This window comes from Podarcis vaucheri (assembly GCF_965113315.1).
Source record: "Podarcis vaucheri genome assembly, chromosome: 5".
In the NCBI taxonomy this organism is placed as follows: Eukaryota; Metazoa; Chordata; class Lepidosauria; order Squamata; family Lacertidae; genus Podarcis; species Podarcis vaucheri.
The window spans coordinates 15,206,149-15,226,677 of record NC_138763.1 but is presented as its reverse complement, the minus strand read 5'-3'; the positions used below and the strand labels follow the sequence as shown (position 1 = coordinate 15,226,677).

Sequence of the window (20,529 nt, the reverse complement as noted above, 5' to 3'; positions counted from 1 at the left end):
GGGACACAGAAAGGGCTGAACTCCTCAATGCCTTCTTTGCCTCAGTCTTCTCCGATAAAGAAAACAATGCCCGACCTGAAGAATTTGGAGCAAATGATTCAGCAAAGGAAACACAGCCCAGAATAACTAAGGAGATAGTACAAGAATATTTGGCTAGATTAGATGTATTCAAGTCTCCAGGGCCAGATGAACTGCATCCAAGAGTATTAAAAGAACTGGCAGATGTGATCTCAGAACCACTGGCAGTCATCTTTGAGAATTCCTGGAGAACAGGCGAAGTCCCGGCAGACTGGAGGAGGGCAAATGTTGTTCCTATTTTCAAAAAGGGGAAAAGAGAGGACCCAAATAATTACCGCCCAGTCAGTCTGACATCAATAGCAGGGAAGATTCTGGAGCAGATCATTAAGCAAACAGTCTGTGAGCACCTAGAAAGGAATGCTGTGATCACCAATAGTCAGCATGGATTTCTGAAAAATAAGTCATGTCAGACTAACCTGATCTCGTTTTTTGACAGAATTACAAGCCTGGTAGATGAAGGGAACGCAGTGGATGTAGCCTACCTTGATTTCAGCAAAGCATTTGACAAGGTGCCCCATGATATTCTTGTAAAGAAGCTGGTAAAATGCGGTCTTGACTATGCTACCACTCAGTGGATTTGTAACTGGCTGACTGACCGAACCCAAAGGGTGCTCATCAATGGTTCCTCTTCATCCTGGAGAAGAGTGACTAGTGGGGTGCCACAGGGTTCTGTCTTGGGCCCGGTCTTATTCAACATCTTTATCAACGACTTGGATGATGGACTCAAGGGCATCCTGATCAAATTTGCAGATGACACCAAACTGGGAGGGGTGGCTAACACCCCAGAGGACAGGATCACACTTCAAAACGACCTTGACAGATTAGAGAACTGGGCCAAAACAAACAAGATGAATTTTAACAGGGAGAAATGTAAAGTATTGCACTTGGGCAAAAAAAATGAGAGGCACAAATACAAGATGGGTGACACCTGGCTTGAGAGCAGTACATGTGAAAAGGATCTAGGAGTCTTGGTTGACCACAAACTTGACATGAGCCAACAGTGTGACGCGGCAGCTAAAAAAGCCAATGCAATTCTGGGCTGCATCAATAGGAGTATAGCATCTAGATCAAGGGAAGTAATAGTGCCACTGTATTCTGCTCTGGTCAGACCACACCTGGAGTACTGTGTCCAGTTCTGGGCACCACAATTCAAGAAGGACACTGACAAACTGGAACGTGTCCAGAAGAGGGCAACCAAAATGGTCAAAGGCCTGGAAACGATGCCTTATGAGGAACGGCTAAGGGAGCTGGGCATGTTTAGCCTGGAGAAGAGGAGGTTAAGGGGTGATATGATAGCCATGTTCAAATATATAAAAGGATGTCACATAGAGGAGGGAGAAAGGTTGTTTTCTACTGCTCCAGAGAAGCGGACACGGAGCAATGGATCCAAACTACAAGAAAGAAGATTCCACCTAAACATTAGGAAGAACTTCCTGACAGTAAGAGCTGTTCGACAGTGGAATTTGCTGCCAAGGAGTGTGGTGGAGTCTCCTACTTTGGAGGTCTTTAAGCAGAGGCTTGACAACCATATGTCAGGAGTGCTCTGATGGTGTTTCCTGCTTGGCAGGGGGTTGGACTCGATGGCCCTTGTGGTCTCTTCCAACTCTATGATTCTATGATTCTAAGTAAGGAAACATGCACTACGATGGAAGTTGGTGCATCACAGCAGTAGAGCTTTCAGGCATTGTGAAGTGGATACGTACGACAAAAAGGGATTTGCTTAGTCTGGCAATCAGATCCTGGCATGTATCTGCTGTTGCCCATCCTTGTATGCTCACGCATACAGAACGCATTCACATTGGGACACCCTTCAAAGAGTTAAGTCAAGAGCCGAGGCTACGATTAAAAAATAAATAAATGGAGTGACACTCACGTTGATTTCACAATCGCATGGGGAGAGCCCATAATGACCATCTGTGGGTTATGGAATTAATCCAGCTCGTGAAAAGAGATCTCTATGGCCCTCTGGTGAATTAATCATACTTTATTTGAGATCTTCATTTCACATCCCAGAGACAAACACCACATCCGAGATGGCGAGCACAGTGATACCGTTTGGAGCTCTTTCTAGGCTTTAAAAGTAACATACCAGCCATTAACTTACTTCATTTGTTTGTTTAATGACCTGGAGGAGATTATTTTCAGGACAACAGAGTGTAAAATTTAATTCCGGAAGAGATTTATGGCACAAGGAAACCTTTCTAGAATTTGTATACCATCTTTATCAGGATAATTAATTGCCTGTCGAGAGATTTTTTTTGCCCCAGACATCTTGCTAACAGCTCCCACTCCAACAACTAAGCCAACGTCAGGGCTGCTCGCTTCAGTGGGGCAGAGTACATGAACCGGCTTCAGATCCACATCTTCTGAGGTAAACAAGTGTAAAGGCCTCACTTGCTTCCAGACATTTCCCTTCTTTGATAAACATCTGATACAGCGCAGCAAAGAAACAACCACCATTTTAAAGGATAATGAAGAGTACAAAAATTAGTAGCGAGTCTGAGAAACAATCCATGTACTGTAATAAACCTCTCCTCCCCATTATGCGTGTTACCAGAGAGTTAAGTGTAGGAAGCAGAGAAGCGGCAACCACACCATATGGGGGGACTTTTCAGCTACGTCGGAGGAGGACTGCAAGGACCAACTGGGTAATTATAGCCAAGCAATTTCAAATTAAAAGGAGGACTACCATCAAATGCCAGCTAAAATTGGAATCCTAAGCACTTATCAATCAATTAACGTATTTATATCCTGGTGGACAGAGTAAATTAAGCTGTCCAAGGTGGCTCACAATGTGAAAAACGCAGCCACGCAAGAAAAGAATGGCTGCAACAGCAAATTCACAGCAGCGGCGAGCAGAACTTCCCATTGAATTCAAGGGGCCCTCTGCTAAAGCAATATTCACTTAAGCCTCAACTGAGCAAGAGTGGAGAAGATTTTCCTCAAGGAGGGATTTTTGTGCCCCTGTTGAAAAGACCCCGCTCCTGAAAAATCTCCACTGTATTATGTTGTTGTTGTTTAGTCATCTAGTCGTGTCCGACTCTTCGTGACCCCATGGACCAGAGCACGCCAGGCACTCCTGTCTTCCACTGCCTCCCGCAGTTTGGTCAAACTCATGTTTGTAGCTGATTTCCTTCAGAATGGATAGGTTTGATCTTCTTGCAGTCCATGGGACTCTCAAGAGTCTCCTCCAGCACCATAAATCAAAAGCATCAATTCTTCGGTGATCAGCCTTCTTTATGGTCCAGCTCTCACTTCCATATAGAAAGCGGAAAATGCCAGGGTGACCAGTCAGTCACCACATGCCTTCTCCAGTACCAGCAGAGACTGGTTCATTTGGTCAAATGGTGCATCAGTCTCAGTCTGCCCTCGGCCAACCTCCAATTGCCTGCGTTCTTACAACCAACTGAGGGCAGTGGCGCTGCCTGTTCTGTTCCTCCTCCTCATTCTCAGTGTTGCCTTTGCAGAACTCAGTAGAGATTCAGATGGGGCAAAACTTGAATGAATCAGCTCAGCCTGTCACAGACCCTCCAAGAGTACCAATTTTCCAGGGCCAGTCCTGGATTTACAGAAGCCATCCCAAATTCTGATTTGATCCCAGAATGTCCCGCTTTCCCTTAGAACATCCCTATTTTCGCCAGAGAAATGTTGGAGGGTATGGAGTTATGTGCCCCCCCCCAAGCCAAGGAGATAAGATACAACTTTTAGAAGATACCTGAAGGCAGCCCTGTATAGAGAAGTTTTAAAATGTTTAAAGTCTTATGATGTTTTTATGTACAGTGGTACCTTGGGTTACATACGCTTCAGGTTACATACGCTTCAGGTTACAGACTCCGTTAACTCAGAAATAGTGCTTCAGGTTAAGAAGTTTGCTTCAGGATGAGAACAGAAATCATGCTCCGGCGGCGTGGCAGCAGCAGGAGGCCCCATTAGCTAAAGTGGTGCTTCAGGTTAAGAACAGTTTCAGGTTAAGAATGGACCTCCGGAAGAATTAAGTACTTAACCTGAGGTACCACTGTATGTTGGAAGCCGACCAGCATGGAATAGGACATCCCTATTTTCATCAGAGAAATGTTGGAGGGTATGCTGTCAGGAGATGTTGGAGGGTGCTTGAGAGTCCCATGGACTGCAAGAAGAACAAACCGATCCATTCTTAAGGAAATCAGCCCTGAGTGCTCACTGGAAGGACAGATCGTGAAGCTGAGGCTCCAATACTTTGGCCACCTTATGAGAAGAGAAGACTCCCTGGAAAAGACCCTGATGTTGGGACAGATGGAGGGCACAAGGAGAAGGGGATGACAGAGGACGAGATGGTTGGATAGTGTCTTTGAAGCTACCAGCATGAGTTTGACCAAACTGCGGGAGGCAGTGGAAGACAGAAGTGCCTGGCGTGCTCTGGTCCATGGGGTCATGAAGAGTCGGACATGACTAAACAACAAATGCTGTCATTGGCTCAGCTTCCAGCTATGGTTGGCCTCTCTACTTTTCTGCCTTGCCAGTCCCAAATGGACACCAGGCACTACATATTTCAGTGCATGGCAATATAGTTATGTAGTTCAAGAAGACTTTCCCAAATCCTATACCACACACAGACACACACACACAGACACACACACACACACACACAGAGAGAGAGAGAGAGAGAGAGAGAGAGAGAGACCAGTTTTGGAACATACCTGATTCATTCCCACCACACAGCTTAAGACAGAATTCTGGGCCTCTGTGCACCCTGCTAGCAGTTATCCTTTGGCAGTGAGAGTTAAAGGTAATCAATATTAGACTACAGAGGAAGAACTCGAGCATTTTAGAGCGATGCGAAATTCCTGCACAAGGAATGCTGTAGCCTGCTCTCTTGGGGTTAGGTGCTGAGGAAATATTCGCTCTCTCGGGATAAATTACAGCCGCTAATTACATTTTGGTCCTCAGACGAAGAGCACGGTTTGATAAACACACACAAAAAGTAGGCCATTTCACAGCCTCTGGGGAGCACTGCATTACCCAGGATGACAAAACGCACCTTTTAAGCCGTTTTTAAACAGCAGAGATCCTACGATAATGAGAATGACTGCAAGTGACTTTGCAAATCAAATGTAAAGGGCTTGCTGAAATGGAGTACCTGAGGGCTGGGATGTGGCTGGAGGAACATATGGAAAATCAAGAAACAGCACAACGGGGAAGGGAAGATGATGGGAAATCCAGGTGCTTGGAGATCCTGTCCCCTCCCCCCCTCCAAGTAACTAGCAATACGGGTCAATGGATATATGTCTGACTGTTTGGTGTAAGAGGATATAAAATGGTCCAGGTCAGCCCTGGGCATGTTGCCCTTAGAACCTTCATGTATATTCAGCCTGCAACAAAGTTTTCTTGAGAATAAAAGCTTTGTCTCGAGAATGGGGCTTAGAGCTGCTCACCTGGAAACAGCTTCCCCCAGGGAACCTGCTCTAGGCAACCACAGTTCCATTAACCATGTTACATTCTTATAGCTCTCACAGGAGAGCAGATAATGCCAGTCCTGGCAAAGAGATGGGGGTGGATATCATAAAGACACCTACGTTTTCCCCAAACCAAGCAAGGAATAAAAGGGCAGATAAAAGGGCAGTGAGTCCTCCCACTTAATATTCTCTGCTCTCGCCACCATTGCTTACAGCAGTGTCCCTTGAATTTGGGTCCCCAGTTGGACTACAACTCCCATTACCCTCACCCAACACCAATAGTCAGGGATGGTGGGTGTTGTAGTCTGAGGTTGAAGAACACTGGCCTAGAGCTAGGTGGGTGACAGAAATGCAAACAGGTTTACGTTGAGCTGCATTGCATATAGCGACGTGTATTTTCCAGGGTTGGTTGGGGACATCATAATGCTTGCCTTAAAATACATATATCTCTTATTTGGCTCATCTGGAGAAGGATTCTGCTTCTCCTGCCCTTAAAATCCACCAATGCACGTTCCTTGAAGCCTCTTGCCCATATCTCCCTACCTTCTCTCCCACCCTCTTATGTGGCTGTTGGCTCCATCAGCGGTAGCTATACGCCCACCCCCTGCCCCAAGTGCATTTTTAAGGTCTATTTGCACTTAATGTAGGGAGGAGAGATCTTCCACTGCCACCAGTGTCCATCAGCTGTCATGGACTGGCTGGTTGCAGAGGACGGATGGGAGGCATCAGCTAGGAAACCCTCAAGGGAAGAAGACTCAGAGCCAGGAGATTGGTGGTGGGATGATGATGTGTGGTCAGAGGGAGAAGAGGGAGGAGAATGGGGGCAGGAGGTGTAAGAAGCTGAAGAGGTTTTAGTGAGCAGGAAGAGGCTGGGGCAGAGAGCAGTCAAGAATCAGAGGCAGCAGCAGAGGGGGCCCAAGCAACAGAGATGAGGCAGGCGGCTGAAGAAGCCAGGGAGTCTCCTGCTGTGACCAGCTCCTCTCCCCCTGGTCTCCCAGAACCAGAAGAGGTATGAAGAGGGTGGAGCAGAGACGGACAAGGCAATGAAGTCTCAGGTTGCTTGAGAAGGACCCGGGGGAGGAGGAGACTTAGAGAGCGGAGGGAAGGCGGGGACCTGGCAACTACCTCACTGGGGCAAGGCCTACCAAGAAAAGTTGCTGTTCCCACTAGGCCTGAGCTGTTTTGGTTTCTTTGAATAAAGAGTTTGTCGACACCAGGTATTCGTTATTGCTGACCTACTCCTAAACCTGGCTCCTCAGTGGGTGGGAGAGTGTGAGAGGAGATATGGACTAAACAGCTCTTGTGTCAGCATCTGGCATGGCCAGGCGAATGCTGGGGCCCCGGGAGGCTTGGGGTCTGAAGCCAGTGTCCTTGAACTGCTCAGCTCTGTAAAGAAGTGCTGTGAGAGGCACCTACGGGTGCTGCTGTGGTCACCAGCATTCTTATTTCCAGTGCTTGTGGGTCTTTCCCCCATTGGTATATCGGGGTGTGGCCCAGAAGCAGTGAAGAAAAGGAGGAGGATGCTGGAACATTGCTAGAGCTGTGTCTGTCCATGGGTCAGGCCAGGCATGGAGGGGAAGGGAGTGCTTGGGTGGGTGGCAACAGGAAAAGCAAGCTGAGGTAGTTTGCTTCCATTGCAGGCTGCCAGCTGCCCTGGCCCACAGAGAGGGAGAGAGAGTCTAGGCTGTGGCTTGGAGGAGCCACTAGAAGAGCAGGTACAGCCAAGAAGCACTGCCAATTCTGGCTCTCCGGCTGGCTGCTTTAAAAAAAATGACAATTCTTTCCCAGAGCGAAGTTCAGGAGCGGAGTGCCAGCCTGCCAGTGCCTGGCATGGCAGCCTGTGAGTGGTCTGGCAAGGGGCACAGAGGGCGCTTTGCCCAGGATGCCCTCAAGCCTGCAGATGAGGAGGCATATTGTGGGAGGGATCAGACCCCATCACATTGCCTGGTGACATCAGGGGTCTAGTGGCATCCATTCTGGCTCTGAATAAACTGAGTTCAAGATCCACTTCTGAAAGCAATTACAAGCCCACTTGGGTCAGAGATGGTGGCGCTTGGTTTTGTTGCTGCTGCTGCTGTTTCGCAAGTCCTACACATTTTTCCTTGCTAAACTGGACTCAAACCCTCCTCCTTTGTGCAAGAAGAATCCCTTCTGGGTCACTGCCACCGAAAGAAAATTCAGGTAGGTCCAAGCCAAATTGCTTCCTCCGCCTGCTGTTCTGGAGCCCTGTTCCTCTCAGTGGCTCCTGTCCATTACGTTACATTTTGCTGCCCTGTGCAAAATGCGCCAGCCACACATGGGGGGGAGGTACGGACATGGTGAGGAAATGGGGTCTCGCTGTAGCCTGGGGCCTAGTGCCGCACTTATTTACACTTTATGGCATCACTTTGTGGGCTGCGATACATAGAAGAATCTGGTCGTACAGCTGTAAATGCCAAGTCCCCAGCAGGCTGGATAGGCTTTTAAATGTGCTAGAAAACCACAAGGGCTTTTCGAAATGTCGCCTCCCTGTGGGATTAATTGTCAAATGCTGGGAAAAAAGAGGGCTAGATGTCAGAAGAGGCTTGTTTGCAGCTTGCACACTTCAGCTGGCAGTCACGCAAAAAATGCTAGATGGGCTGGTTGGTTGGTTTTTTTGTGTAAACTTAGAAAAATGGGGAGTATTTATATGTGCACGGCAAAGGTCAACGATTGCTACCTGCGAAGGCAGGAACCTGATGATATGAGAGCTGCGCGGCTGCAGCCAAACTCTGCAATGCAACTGGTTTGCTGTTGCTTTTCTCCACTTTGGTGACTGCCACTTGCAGGGAGGAGGGGGACAAATGGAAGAAGAAGAAGAAGAGTTTGGATTTGATATCCCACTTTATCACTACCCGAAGGAGTCTTAAAGCGGCTAACATTCTCCTTTCCCTTCCTCCTCCACAACAAACACTCTGTGAGGTGAGTGGGGCTGAGAGACTTTAGAGAAGTGTGACTGGCCCAAGGTCACCCAGCAGCTGCATGTGGAGGAGCGGGGAATCAAACCCAGTTCACCAGATTACGAGTCTACCGCTCTTAACCACTACACCACACATTGCACACCTTTTCTCTCCAAGGTCAAATTCTAATTGAGGAGAAAGAACATCAAGCCAAGGAGGACGACCAGCTTGGCCCGATCCATCGACCAAAGGAGGAGAATCTAGAAGGGGCTCGCTTCCTCCTCTGCTCACTGCCGGAAAGAACACTCTGTTCCAACTGCCTTGGGACTGCAGAATCAAGGGCGAAAGAAAACTCTGGTCCCAACCGTTGGTCAAGGAACAAGAGCCACCAACTGCTATCTAAGCAAGGTTCTGAGAAAATCAGTGTGGCCCGAAATGGATGCAAATGCTCTGGGTTTAGTGCTTTGTCCTGAAATTAAAGGACTGATCTCTTCTTCCTCTTTTGCCCCTCCTTTCCACTCCCCTTCCTTTCCGCATCCTGTCTTGTCAGACCGTAAGCCTGCTATCAGGGCCTCCCTCTCGCCCTTATTGATGTGAGCCGTTTTGGTACAGTGGTACCTCGGTTTATGAACTTAATCCGTTCCGGAAGTCTGTTCTTAAACCGAAACTGTTCTTAAACCAAGGTGCGCTTTCCCTAACGAGGCCTCCCGCTGCTGGTGCCCTTCCACCATTCAGATTCCATTCTTAGACCGAGGTAAAGTTTGCAAACCGGGACACTATTTCTGGTTTTGTGGAGTTTGTAAATCGAATTGTTCTTAAACAGGACTGTTCTTAAACCGAGGTACCACTGTAATTGAAAAGCCAGATAAAAAAAGCAACTTATTAACTCAGGAGCCATCTGAAATGAAGGATAAAAAGCAGGGTTTAAAAAACAACCAACTAACCATCCTGTCTGGGCTGTGTCCCTTCAGACAGCAGGTGAACTGAACCCTCCTCCAGACAAAAATGCCTCTGAATACCCGTTGCTGGGAAGAAGAAGCACGGAGAGCTTTGCTGCACTCAGGTCCTGCTTGTAAGCCTCCCATAGGCAACTGGCTGGTCCCTGTGAGGTCAAGATGCTACTATTTTTGTGGGATGTGGTTCAGTGGCAGAGTATCTGCTTTGAACACAGAAGGTCTGACTTGGTACAAGGCAGCTTCCCATATCCAGACCCGAATGTGTGCCCTAATTTCCGGGTAAATGGACTGGGGTGTGTGTGTGTTGAAACAGCCTTGGCCCTGTATACCTGAAGGAGCGTCTCCACCCCCATCGTTCTGCCCGGACGCTGAGGTCCAGCGCCAAGGGACTTCTGGCGGTTCCCTCGCTGCAAGAGGCCAAGTTACAGGGAACCAGGCAGAGGGCCTTCTCGCTAGTGGCACCTGCCCTGTGGAATGCCCTCCCATCAGATGTCAAAGAGAACAACAACTACCAGAGTTTTAGAAGACATCTGAAGGCAGCCCTGTTTAGGGAAGCTTTTAATGTTTGATGAATCATTGTATTTTAATATTCTGCTGGAAGCCACCCAGAGTGGCTAGCAAAACCCAGCCAGATGGGGAGGGTATAAATTATTATTATTATTATTATTATTATTATTATTATTATTATTATTACAAAACTGCGGGGACAACTGCACAGTGCACATCATCTCGGTGACCCTTCTTTTGATGCAGCCTCCAGCTTCAGCCGCTCTGCAACTTTAACTAGCCACCCGCTGATGATTAAGAGATCTTGGTGCCATCATTATGGCTGTAGCTGCACATGAGCAAACAGTTCCCAGCAGTGGTAATCCAATTTCTCTTATTTTTCATCATATATATATTTGGTGTGTGTGTGTGTGTGTGTGTGTGTGTGTGTGTGTGGCAGGGTAGGGTGGGGGGTTCAGAGCTGCCACACACCCATCTGATAAAGATGCTTAAATAATGGGTGCTGCTTTTCTGTTTTCTTTTCTCCACTTTTGGCCGCTTATGTCAGTTTTATAGCAGCGTTATGGAAACATGACAGGGAAGCGAAAATCTGATTATGCCTAAATCCTGGCCCATTATGTGATTATTATGAGCCACAGCACAGCGGGAGTTACAGCGCTACGATAGAAGGGATTTCCAATATAATTAGATCAGATTGGCAGCACCAAAGAAATCAGGGCAGAACATTACGATGGCTTTCCTGTAAATGCCAGTAGCCGCGGCTTCCCGTCAGCGCGCACCTGGTAGGTGTAAATGCTCCACTTCTGTGGTGGTCCCTCCAGCAGATGCTATCGTTTTCTCTCTCCTACGCTGAGCTGTGGGGTTACATCCCAAGGGGTTCTGTGGCAGTCATTTTGGGCAAAGGTGGAATGCTAGGCTCGTAAGCTTGGAAGAGATGAAAAAGCCTACTGAACAGTTGTACTAGATGCCAGGAAGTTTCAAGGCTCAGCTAGGTACTGGTGACGGAGAGCGGCCACCAAGACTGTTATGTACTGAAGCTCTCACCCTGGGCCAGCAGGGGGATACTGTAGATAGTTATACAAATAAGGGATCGAAAGTGACGTTCAGTGATTGGATAGTTTTGGAAAATTGTTACAGTTACGTTGTACTGGAGCTCTACATAAGCAGGCTGACTGAACCCTTCAGTTCAGTTCTGTTCTGGCCTGTGAATAAACAAGAGCTGTTTGAAGAACTGCTGTGTCGTCTGATATGTTCACCCACAACTTAACAGAGACCATATTAACACTGGCCATGAAAGACCTACATTGGTTCCCAGCACGTTTCCGAGCACAATTCAAAGTGTTGGTGCTGACCTTTAAAGCCCTAAACGGCCTTGGTCCTGTATACCTGAAGGAGCGTCTCCACCCCCATCATTCTGCCCAGACGCTGAAGTCCAGTGCTGTGGGCCTTCTGGCGGTTCCTTCACTCCGAGAAGTGAGGTTACAGGGAACCAGGCACCCTGTGGAACGCCCTCCCATCAGATGTCAAGGAAGCAAACAACTACCTGACTTTTAAAAGACATCTGAAGGCAGCCCTCTTTAGGGAAGTTTTTAATGTTTGATGTTTTGTCGCATACACACACACACACACACACGTACAGTGGTACCTCCGGTTACAGACGCTTCAGGTTACAGACGCTTCAGGTTACAGACTCCGCTAACCCAGAAATAGTACCTCAGGTTAAGAACTGCTTCAGGATGAGAACAGAAATCGCATGCTGGTGGCGCGGCGGCAGTGGGAGGCCCCACTAGCTAAAGTGTTACCTCAGGTTAAGAACAGTTTCAGGTTAAGAACAGACCTCCAGAATGAATTAAGTTCTTAACCTGAGGTACCACACACATTCTCTCTCTGTATATATATATATATATTCTGTTGGGAGCTGCCCAGAGTGGGTGGGGAAAGCCAGCCAGATGGGCAGGGTATAAATAATGAATTATTATTATTATTATTATTATTATTATTATTATTATTATTATTTACAGTAACAATGATCCCAGTATTTATATACGACTTAATATACGAAATCCCTAAGCGGTCTGCATAAAAGCCCGCAAGAACGTTAGGAAAATGAAAAAGTGAGGGGAATGGGACTCTCTGCTGGCCACCAGGCAAGGGCTTGTTCCACCTTCCTCGCTCCACCCTCCACCTTTCAGAGCCCCAGGAGCTTTCAGAAGGAATGTTGCCACCGACAGTCATTATGTGAATGTGTCTTTTGATGAACTGAGTGGAGGACTCTGAGTCATGGGGTTGGGAGGGAGTGTGTCGATTCAGCAGTGCTTAACTTGTCTTTGCTTCTTTGGTTGTTAATGTTGTTAATATTGCTTTGTGGATTATGAGTGCTGACAGTGCTTTTCTGGGGGTGGGGTGGGGTACGCATACCCCTAAACATTTTGTGAATCTAAGTTTGGCCTCATTGAGGGGCAATATTTCAATACGAGTAGGAAAATGAGAGTACCCCTGAACATTTTTTAAGAGAAAAAGCACTGAGTGCTGTAATGATTTGTGATTTTTTAAATAATAATAAGACTTTTCTTGTGGTTGTCCTGCTTAATCTGTTTTCTAAGTTGCTTTGTTAGTAGGGTTATAGAAAGTGGTTGTTTTGCGGATGATTTGTTGACCATTTTAAATGATTTATGCTGCACTTGTGAAGTACTGTGTTATTATTTATTGTACGTGTGCTGCTTTGCGACTCAAAGCGGCGTAGAAGTATAATAAGTGGAATGAATGAATGAAAAGAAAAATCCATGTACTGCATTATAACCAAACATGCAAAGAAATACATGAGTAAAAACAGAGAATCGATTGATAAAACGTTCGATTAAATATCTATAAATAATAAAACAGAGCAGTGTGGTGAATCTTATGCGCAAGGGAAAGCCTACTTAAATAGATGGTATACAAAAGGCAGTGATTTCTCCACACACTGATCCTTCTTCCAGGCAAGCTAGAGCCACTATCACCCTCCAAGGACACAGTCCAGCCATTCCAAAGGAAGGTGTTTCCTCTGTGAGTGTTTGTGGTCTGAGGACTGCATTTGAACCCTGGGCCTGAAGTTCCCCATCCACGTTCTCCATGAATGGCTCTCTGAAAAGGAGCTTCTCCTTTACACCAATCATAGAATAGAATCATAGAATCATAGAGTTGGAAGAGACCACAAGGGCCATCGAGTCCAACCCCCTGCCAAGCAGGAAACACCATCAGAGCACTCCTGACATATGGTTGTCAAGCCTCTGCTTAAAGACCTCCAAAGTAGGAGACTCCACCACACTCCTTGGCAGCAAATTCCACTGTCGAACAGCTCTTACTGTCAGGAAGTTCTTCCTAATGTTTAGGTGGAATCTTCTTTCTTGTAGTTTGGATCCATTGCTCCGTGTCCGCTTCTCTGGAGCAGCAGAAAACAACCTTTCTCCCTCCTCTATGTGACATCCTTTTATATATTTGAACATGGCTATCATATCACCCCTTAACCTCCTCTTCTCCAGGCTAAACATGCCCAGCTCCCTTAACTTGGGTTTCCAGATGTAGTTGGACTATAACTCCCATCCTCCCTAGCTAGTTGTCAGGGATGATGGGAGTTGTAGTCCCCAAACAACAAGAGACCCAAGATTGGGAATCCCTGATCTAGGGTGTCCTTAAGGATTCTGGTGAAGCTAAGTCAGGGCTTTGGTGGCCACCATTCCTCCAAGTGCCCTTGTCATGGCTACCTAACGCTTGCGCTCTCCCCATTACCTCACCCAAGTCCCCTCGGGGCCCCTACCTACCTCGAGGGCTGTTCTGAACTGTCCCGCTGCCACAGCATACTTCTTCTGCCTGTAGCAAGTGCTGGCATCTTTTAAGGACACCTGAAGCCACTTGTCCATCTGTGGTTGCCTGCTCATGCCAGGCAGCCTTGGGGAATCTACATTTGCAGACCCTGGGCGTTTGACCTGAGTGTTGGTTGGGGCCACTTGAGCTGCCAGAAACTCATAGGTGACATCTTCCTCGTCTGTGTACACCAACTTCATTTCAACCTCCATCAGGCTTTTTAGGGGGATGTGAGGCAGTAGCACAGGGAGCGCCTGGTTCTCTGGCTCCATCAAGCGTTGTTCCTTCCTCACGCCTGGCTTATCGTTGCTTTCCGACTTCCGTTTCAGGACCAACCTGTCCAGATCGTGACCTTGTTTTTCCCTGACATTGTTCTTCCCGGCTTTCAGCTTCTCCAGCGTGTTTTCCACAACCGCTGCCCCCGAGGTACTTCTAACCTCTTGCAAAGCTTCCGAAACATCATTCAGCCGGTACGCCGTTCCTCTCAGCTCCTCCTTTCGGCACATTTCGCTTGCGATGTTCTCAAAGCGTGTGCTGTTTGCCGGCTCCATGACTCACAGAAAAGCTAGACTCCAACTCCTGAGGGTGGTTCGAGGGGGGAGGGAGAAGGCAGAAGAGGTGGGAAAGTTTACAGTTCTGAGCTTTGCAAATAAAGGATGCAGAGCAAATGTTTTATTCAATTTGCCCACAGCTGGCACCATTTGAAGTCAACAATCAGCTATGGTTAGCAAAGAGCAGAGTTCCCCCCTCCCTCCTCTTTCTTTTGAAAGACTTTGGAATTATACCCTCCATTGAAAATAAGCCGAGTTGCCTCCATAGCTGTTATTTAACACGTATTGCAAAAATGGTATTTTGACTTCTGTTTCAGTACTGACCTACCCACTCCTGGGCTCTGCCGAGACTCTTCCTTTTGGAACCCTGTTGGCTTACAGTTCACATGCTGGCCAAGGGGTGAGGTTTTCAGGGGGTGAAATAAGTGGCTTTTGGGACTTGCAATGAGGAGAAGCGGGTTCAAAGCCCGACATAGCTTGCTGTGTGACCTTCTTTCAGCCTGCCCTCAAGGTCCTTCGTGGGAAGCGATTCATAAATGAAATGCTTTAGGTAAATAACAACCTACCTCACCAGGTTGTTGCAGGGAGAAAATACACTAACCCAATTTTATGCTGTTATGAGGCTCCAGGATAAAGGGTGGAATACATAGAGAGAGAAAGAGAAAGGTGGGCAGTGAAGTAATGGTGGCGTTTGATGCACCCTCTTCAATCTCCTTTTCAAATATTACCAGGATGGCATGAGAAGGGGAGTGTAATCTAACAGCTAAGACAGGGCTAGCCAATGTGGTTTCTTCTAATCAGATTCAAGAAGCATGTCCAGTGATCAGGGGTGATGGCTCAGTAGCCTGGATAGCTCAGTCGGTGAGAGCATGGTGCTGATAACACCAAGGTTGCAGGTTTGATCCCCACATGGGGCGGCTGCATATTCATTCCCGTATTCCATGGGGTTGGAATAGACAATCCTCAGGGTCCCTTCCAATGCTATGATTATATGGAGGGCTCCAAGGTAAAATGGGAAAAGTTGATCAGTTCATAGCCTCTGTGAGGGGAATAACAGACACCTAACTCACAGTGTGGCTGAGCTAAAAAAGAAGCGCCATTGATCTTTCACTCCTGTCTAATGCAGGGCACGGCCTGGCCAAAATACATAGAAGCCCCACTGGTTTCAATGGGTGGGATTCCCCCCCCCCAGGTATGTAACTTTCCCATGGACATCAATAGGACTCATAACAGTGCTTCATTCTGGCGGGGTGTTGCCCAAGTTTCGTCAGCCTTCTGGGGATAGTGGCCACATTTGGAATTTTGGTGGTGTGCCCTGGGCGTCCATCACAAAATGGCTGCTGTGGGGTAGGGGGAGTCCAATACAAAAGAAGCAGGAAAAGATGCAGGGCACCAAAAAGAGGCATGCATGACCCACCTGTGGGACGTAATCCATTGGTGCAGTCAAAAGCAACATTCCTTATTTCCCTAGAGTGGCACAGGCAAGGGGACATCCAGTCAGTGTAACTTCCTGTTCCACTGGTCTGGAGCATCTTCCCCCTGCATGTGACCTGGGAGATGGGCGTGGCTCTGGCTGACTCCTTAAAAGAGCTGAGTCATGCAGCCATTTTCTCACTTGCAGTCTTCTTGTTTTTCCTCTTGTCTTGCTTGCTGTTCTTTTGCTGTCATGCTGCTTTCCTGCAGCCATTTTGTTGTCTTAATGTCATTTTGCTGTCTGCTGGCTCTCAGCCAGCAGCACGTGAGTTCAGTCTCCATATGAGATCAACTCACACTGTTTGTTTATGTAACTAACAAGCTTTCATATTTGTGAACTGAAATGTGAGTAAACTTTACTCAGAAAGACACTTGTGTCTTTATTCTTTTAAGAGGGATTAAAGGGGACAACAGGAAATAATCCTAACTAAGAGATTCAAATGAATCTGCAAACTAGCTTCCAGCTATATTGAGGGGAATTTGCTCTGCTACATCACTCACTTATTCAATATATCCTTCCCTACCTTCCTTAGCATTCCCACACCACCTGCCCCCATCAGCCACCCTCTTTAATGGAACAAAACCCATTTGCCTCAGCTGGCACCAAGCTTGCTCACAAAGAGAAATTCTTTGCTCCTCTCTTCTGTACAGAAAGCAAGTGTCTGGGTGTCCAGCCCTGGTACCAAAAGAAATATGGGCATGCTTAAGTTTCATTGGTAGCCGATGTGGGGATGGAGCCCATGCACAGTGGTGCCAGCCCCATGTGAAAGAAAAGGAGGAGTTTTGCCCCTAAGTCACTGGCCCATGGTGCAGTTTGATCATTTAAAGTTTTCCAAGCGCAATTTGTGTGGGCAAACTGATCACTCGGCAGTCTCACGGAGAGACTGCTAGCAAATCATTACTTTGGTCCGATAAATATTTCCCTGATCAATTTTGATCCAACTCCCCATTCTTTCAGGAAAGGTGTGCTGGAAAAATTGCGTTCCTCATAAGTGCATTGCGGCTGAAAGCATAATTCTAGTCATAAACAGTGAGTGAAAGGATCTTCCTTTTAACCTAAAAGGTTCATAATGAAGATAGCAGTGCAGGGATGAAAAGGAAGACTACCAAACAGTATTTGCAGAGAGCAATTTCTCCCAAATTGACTTTGTGTGTTCCCTAAAGTGCCTTTATTTGGCTGACGCCATCAAGCATCCTGATCTTTGTATTTTCTTTTTGGAATTAACTCTTTTTGTTGTCGTTGGTGCGGACAATGATAGGTTGCAGAACTGACAAGAATGGGAAAAAATTCCAACTAAAAAAAAATGACCCATTTTAAATGGGGCAGGGCAGGGACAGAAAATGGTACCGTGTCACACTTCTGCCTTTTAAAACAATGTAATTTTAGCTCCTTGCACATTCCACTCTTACTTGGGAGAAGAAGAGGGGGTTGGGGTTGAAATCTAAAGGGGGAAAGGAGTCCTTTATAAAGCTTCCCTCCCTCGGTCCAGTCTACATTTGGCACGCTGGCCCTGTCGGTTTTGTGTGCGCGCGCTATTTCATTCAATCACAAGTGTGGTTCTGCTTTCAGTACATTTCTTATTGCTAAAGACCAGGTCACATTAAAAGAGCACCTGCAGCTAAGTCACACTGACACTTCTGATCGCCTTGCTGTAAAATTGGGCTATCAAGAGTGACCCTGCCGCAGTCTTTCTAATATGACCTTTATACTTCCTCCCTCCTAAGGCTCTTTCTTTTTTTCTTTTTTTTGGAAAAACAATTCTGCACTTACTGGGGAAAAAATGTGAATGTTGGATTTTGCCCTACACCATGTCAGACTCATTGGCCCATTGATCTCAGGATCAGGGCCAGCCCAGGACATTTTGCTACTAGAGGAAAAAAATTAAAATAGCACATACCATTGCTGCTGCTGCCTCCTCTTCCACCTCTGCCCACCCACTCTTGCCTGCCCACCCACTGCCTTGGGTAGTCCATTATTAGTCGTCTGGGCTAAGTCAACGGTTGACAAAGCCTTGGGTCTATTTTTGTTGTTGTTGGAAAAAGGCACCTACACTATCAGCCATCATCACATCTTGAGGAAACGAATCTCGTCTGTTACTTTTGCATTGCCAGAACTGCTTACATTTGTTTGCCTTAATTCCTGCTGCCAATCAATTTAATTGATTGAGTTCTGGGGTTTGTTTTTTTTTTGTTTGAGTGAGAGAGAGAGAGAGAGAGGACGCCTCCTCGCAGCCTTGACTGTTAATTTTAGCAGCAAAGCCGTGAAGCTATGTGAAGCAGAGCCCAAACGACCCACCATTTAAAAAAATAAAATTGCCCTGGTACTCAGACATTGATCTCCACTCTGAATTTTGTACATTCTATCATGCAGCTCTTACAAGTGTTAGCTAGGTGCTCAATTTAGTAGTAATATAATACAAGTTATTACTAAGCAGGGCTGGCCCTACCGTTAGGCAGAGTGAGATGGCGGATTCAAGCAGCTGATTGGCAAGGGCAGCAAATTTGGATGTATTATTCTTGAATTTTTAGTGGAAAGGGAGGAAAGAGTGTGGGATTATTTGTCTCCAGGGTCAAAATAACTCTACCAACCTTCCAGTTACAGATAGGTAGCCGTGTTGGTCTGCCATTGTCAAAATAAAAAAATTCCTTCCAGTAGCACCTTAAAGACCAACTAAGTTAGTTCTTGGTATGTGCTTTCGTGTGCATGCACACTTCTTCAGATACACTCTGAAGTGTGTATCTGAAGAAGTGTGCATGCACACGAAAGCACATACCAAGAACTAACTTAGTTGGTCTTTAAGGTGCTACTGGAAGGAATTTTTTTATTCTACCAACCTTGGAGACTATGCACTTAAGTCTGCCAGGTGAATAGCACCCTGGGGGCAGGAATAATTTGTTTCTCCGCCGCAGGGTGCTTCCTTTAATCTGTCCTGAGTTATAGAATCATAGAACTGTAGAGTTGGAAGGGACCCCAAGGAATCCTGCCCACAGCCGTCCCTGGGCGGTCTCGAAACACCAACCTTCCAGTCAACAGCCAGACCCACTGACCCACTGTGCCACAGGAGGGCTTCTGACATTTTCTGAACCTTCCAACAGTCTTATCAATTTGATTCCCTCCCCCTCTTTCTTTTTTCCTTTCTCCTTCTGTGTTGGAACTCCTATTTAGGGACTTTCCTGGCTTTTTTCTGGCCCATGTAGGACCAGTCTGGATTGTTAGCCTTGGTGAAGACTTGACGTTTTTATCCCCCAAAAAGTTTTTGATTGAGTTCCACTGAAACGCTGCATTTTAATGTTTTAATATTGTATTTTAATCTTGTTTTTTAAAGCTGTATTCTAATCAATTGTTTTTATATTTGGTGTTAGCTGCCCTCAGCCTGGTCTTGGCTGGGGAGGGCAGGGTATAAATAAAATTTATTACTACTACTACTACTGCTATTATTATTATTATTATTATTATTATTATTATTATTATTTATTATTATTATTAGCCCCTTCTTTCTTCTTCTCTTCTTTGGTGATCACTCATAGCCGAGTAAGATTGTCTTCCATGAACATGGCCTAACTGCCTTTAGGCAACTCTTCCAATAAATTGTTTCCTTCACTGATTCGTGTGTTGTAACAAGGGACAAAATCCTATTGAGTGGCATCAAATATCCTCCTCCTCCTCCTCCTCCTCCTCCTCCTCCTCCTCCTCCTCCTCCTCCTTCTTCTTCTTCTTCTTCTTCTTCTTCTGTGATCACTCGTAGCCGAGTAAGATTGTCTTCCATGAACACAGTTTTAACAATGAGTCCGTAAATGATTGTGGAGGCCAATTCTGGATCCACACGTCCTTCCACAGTGGGGACATAGGTTTCCCTCTTAGTATCTTTCTTCCTATGAGTTTGAGCATCTTCAAAGTCCATTAGTCTTAGGTCGGTGCTAAAGTCCATCCATTTCAGTAGTTTTAGTATGACTAACTTTGGATATAACCCTGAGGTCCAGCTATGAGGGCCTTCTGGCGGTTCCCTCACTGTGAGAAGTGAAGTTACAGGGAATCAGGCAGGGGACTTTCTTGGTAGTGATGCCTGCCCTGTGGAACACCCTCCCATCAGATGTCAAGGAAATAAACAACTGACTTTTAGAAGACACCTGAAGGCATGCAGCTTCCGGGTCATGTGGCCAGCATGACTAAGCCACTTCTGGCGAACCAGAGCAACGCACGGAAACACCGTTTACCTTCCCGCCGGAGTGGTACCTATTTATCTGCTTGCACTTTGATGTGTTTCGAACTGCTAGGTTGGCAGGAGCAGGGACCGAGCAATGGGAGCTCACCCCGTCGCAGGGATTCAAACCACGACCTTTTGATTGGCAAGTCCTAGGCTCTGTGGTTTAATCCACAGCGCCACCCGCGTCCCTTTTTTAAAATTATTATTAAAAAGATAGTAAACCTGAGGGTAGGGACTGTCTTGTTTTGATTGTATGTAAGGTGCTCTGGGAGCCTTTTTGGCTGAAGGGCGGGGTACAAATGTTCCAAACAAACAAACAAACAAACAAACAAACAAACAGTTGAGAAAAGCATCACCAGAGCTTTGCTTTTCTCAGGAAAGAAAGGCACATATGATTTCCATGGGAGTCAAGAAGCCAGTTCCTGTGATCAGGGGTTCATTCTTAATGGAGGGGAAACGAAAGAAAGAAAGAAAGAAAGAAAGAAAGAAAGAAAGAAAGAGAGAGATGGGCCATATGTCACACCCCATAATCCTTCCACACTTCAGCCAACAGAATTAAGCAATTT

General features: G+C 46.5%; 1 protein-coding gene and 1 long non-coding RNA gene across 2 annotated transcripts in view; both read right to left on the bottom strand.

Annotated features, from left to right (window-relative positions):
* The window catches only part of LOC309533343, a 598,890-nt gene that overhangs the window by 250,098 nt on the left and 328,263 nt on the right, over positions 1-20,529 (bottom strand). The window lies entirely within an intron of this gene.
* Positions 1-20,529, bottom strand: part of SPATA16 (spermatogenesis associated 16) — a 173,993-nt gene that overhangs the window by 148,461 nt on the left and 5,003 nt on the right. The window contains exon 2 of the mRNA XM_082224290.1: positions 13,692-14,313. Coding sequence (XP_082080416.1) covers positions 13,692-14,285 — 594 coding nt within the window. The 5' untranslated portion in view covers positions 14,286-14,313. The remainder of the gene's footprint in view (positions 1-13,691; positions 14,314-20,529) is intronic.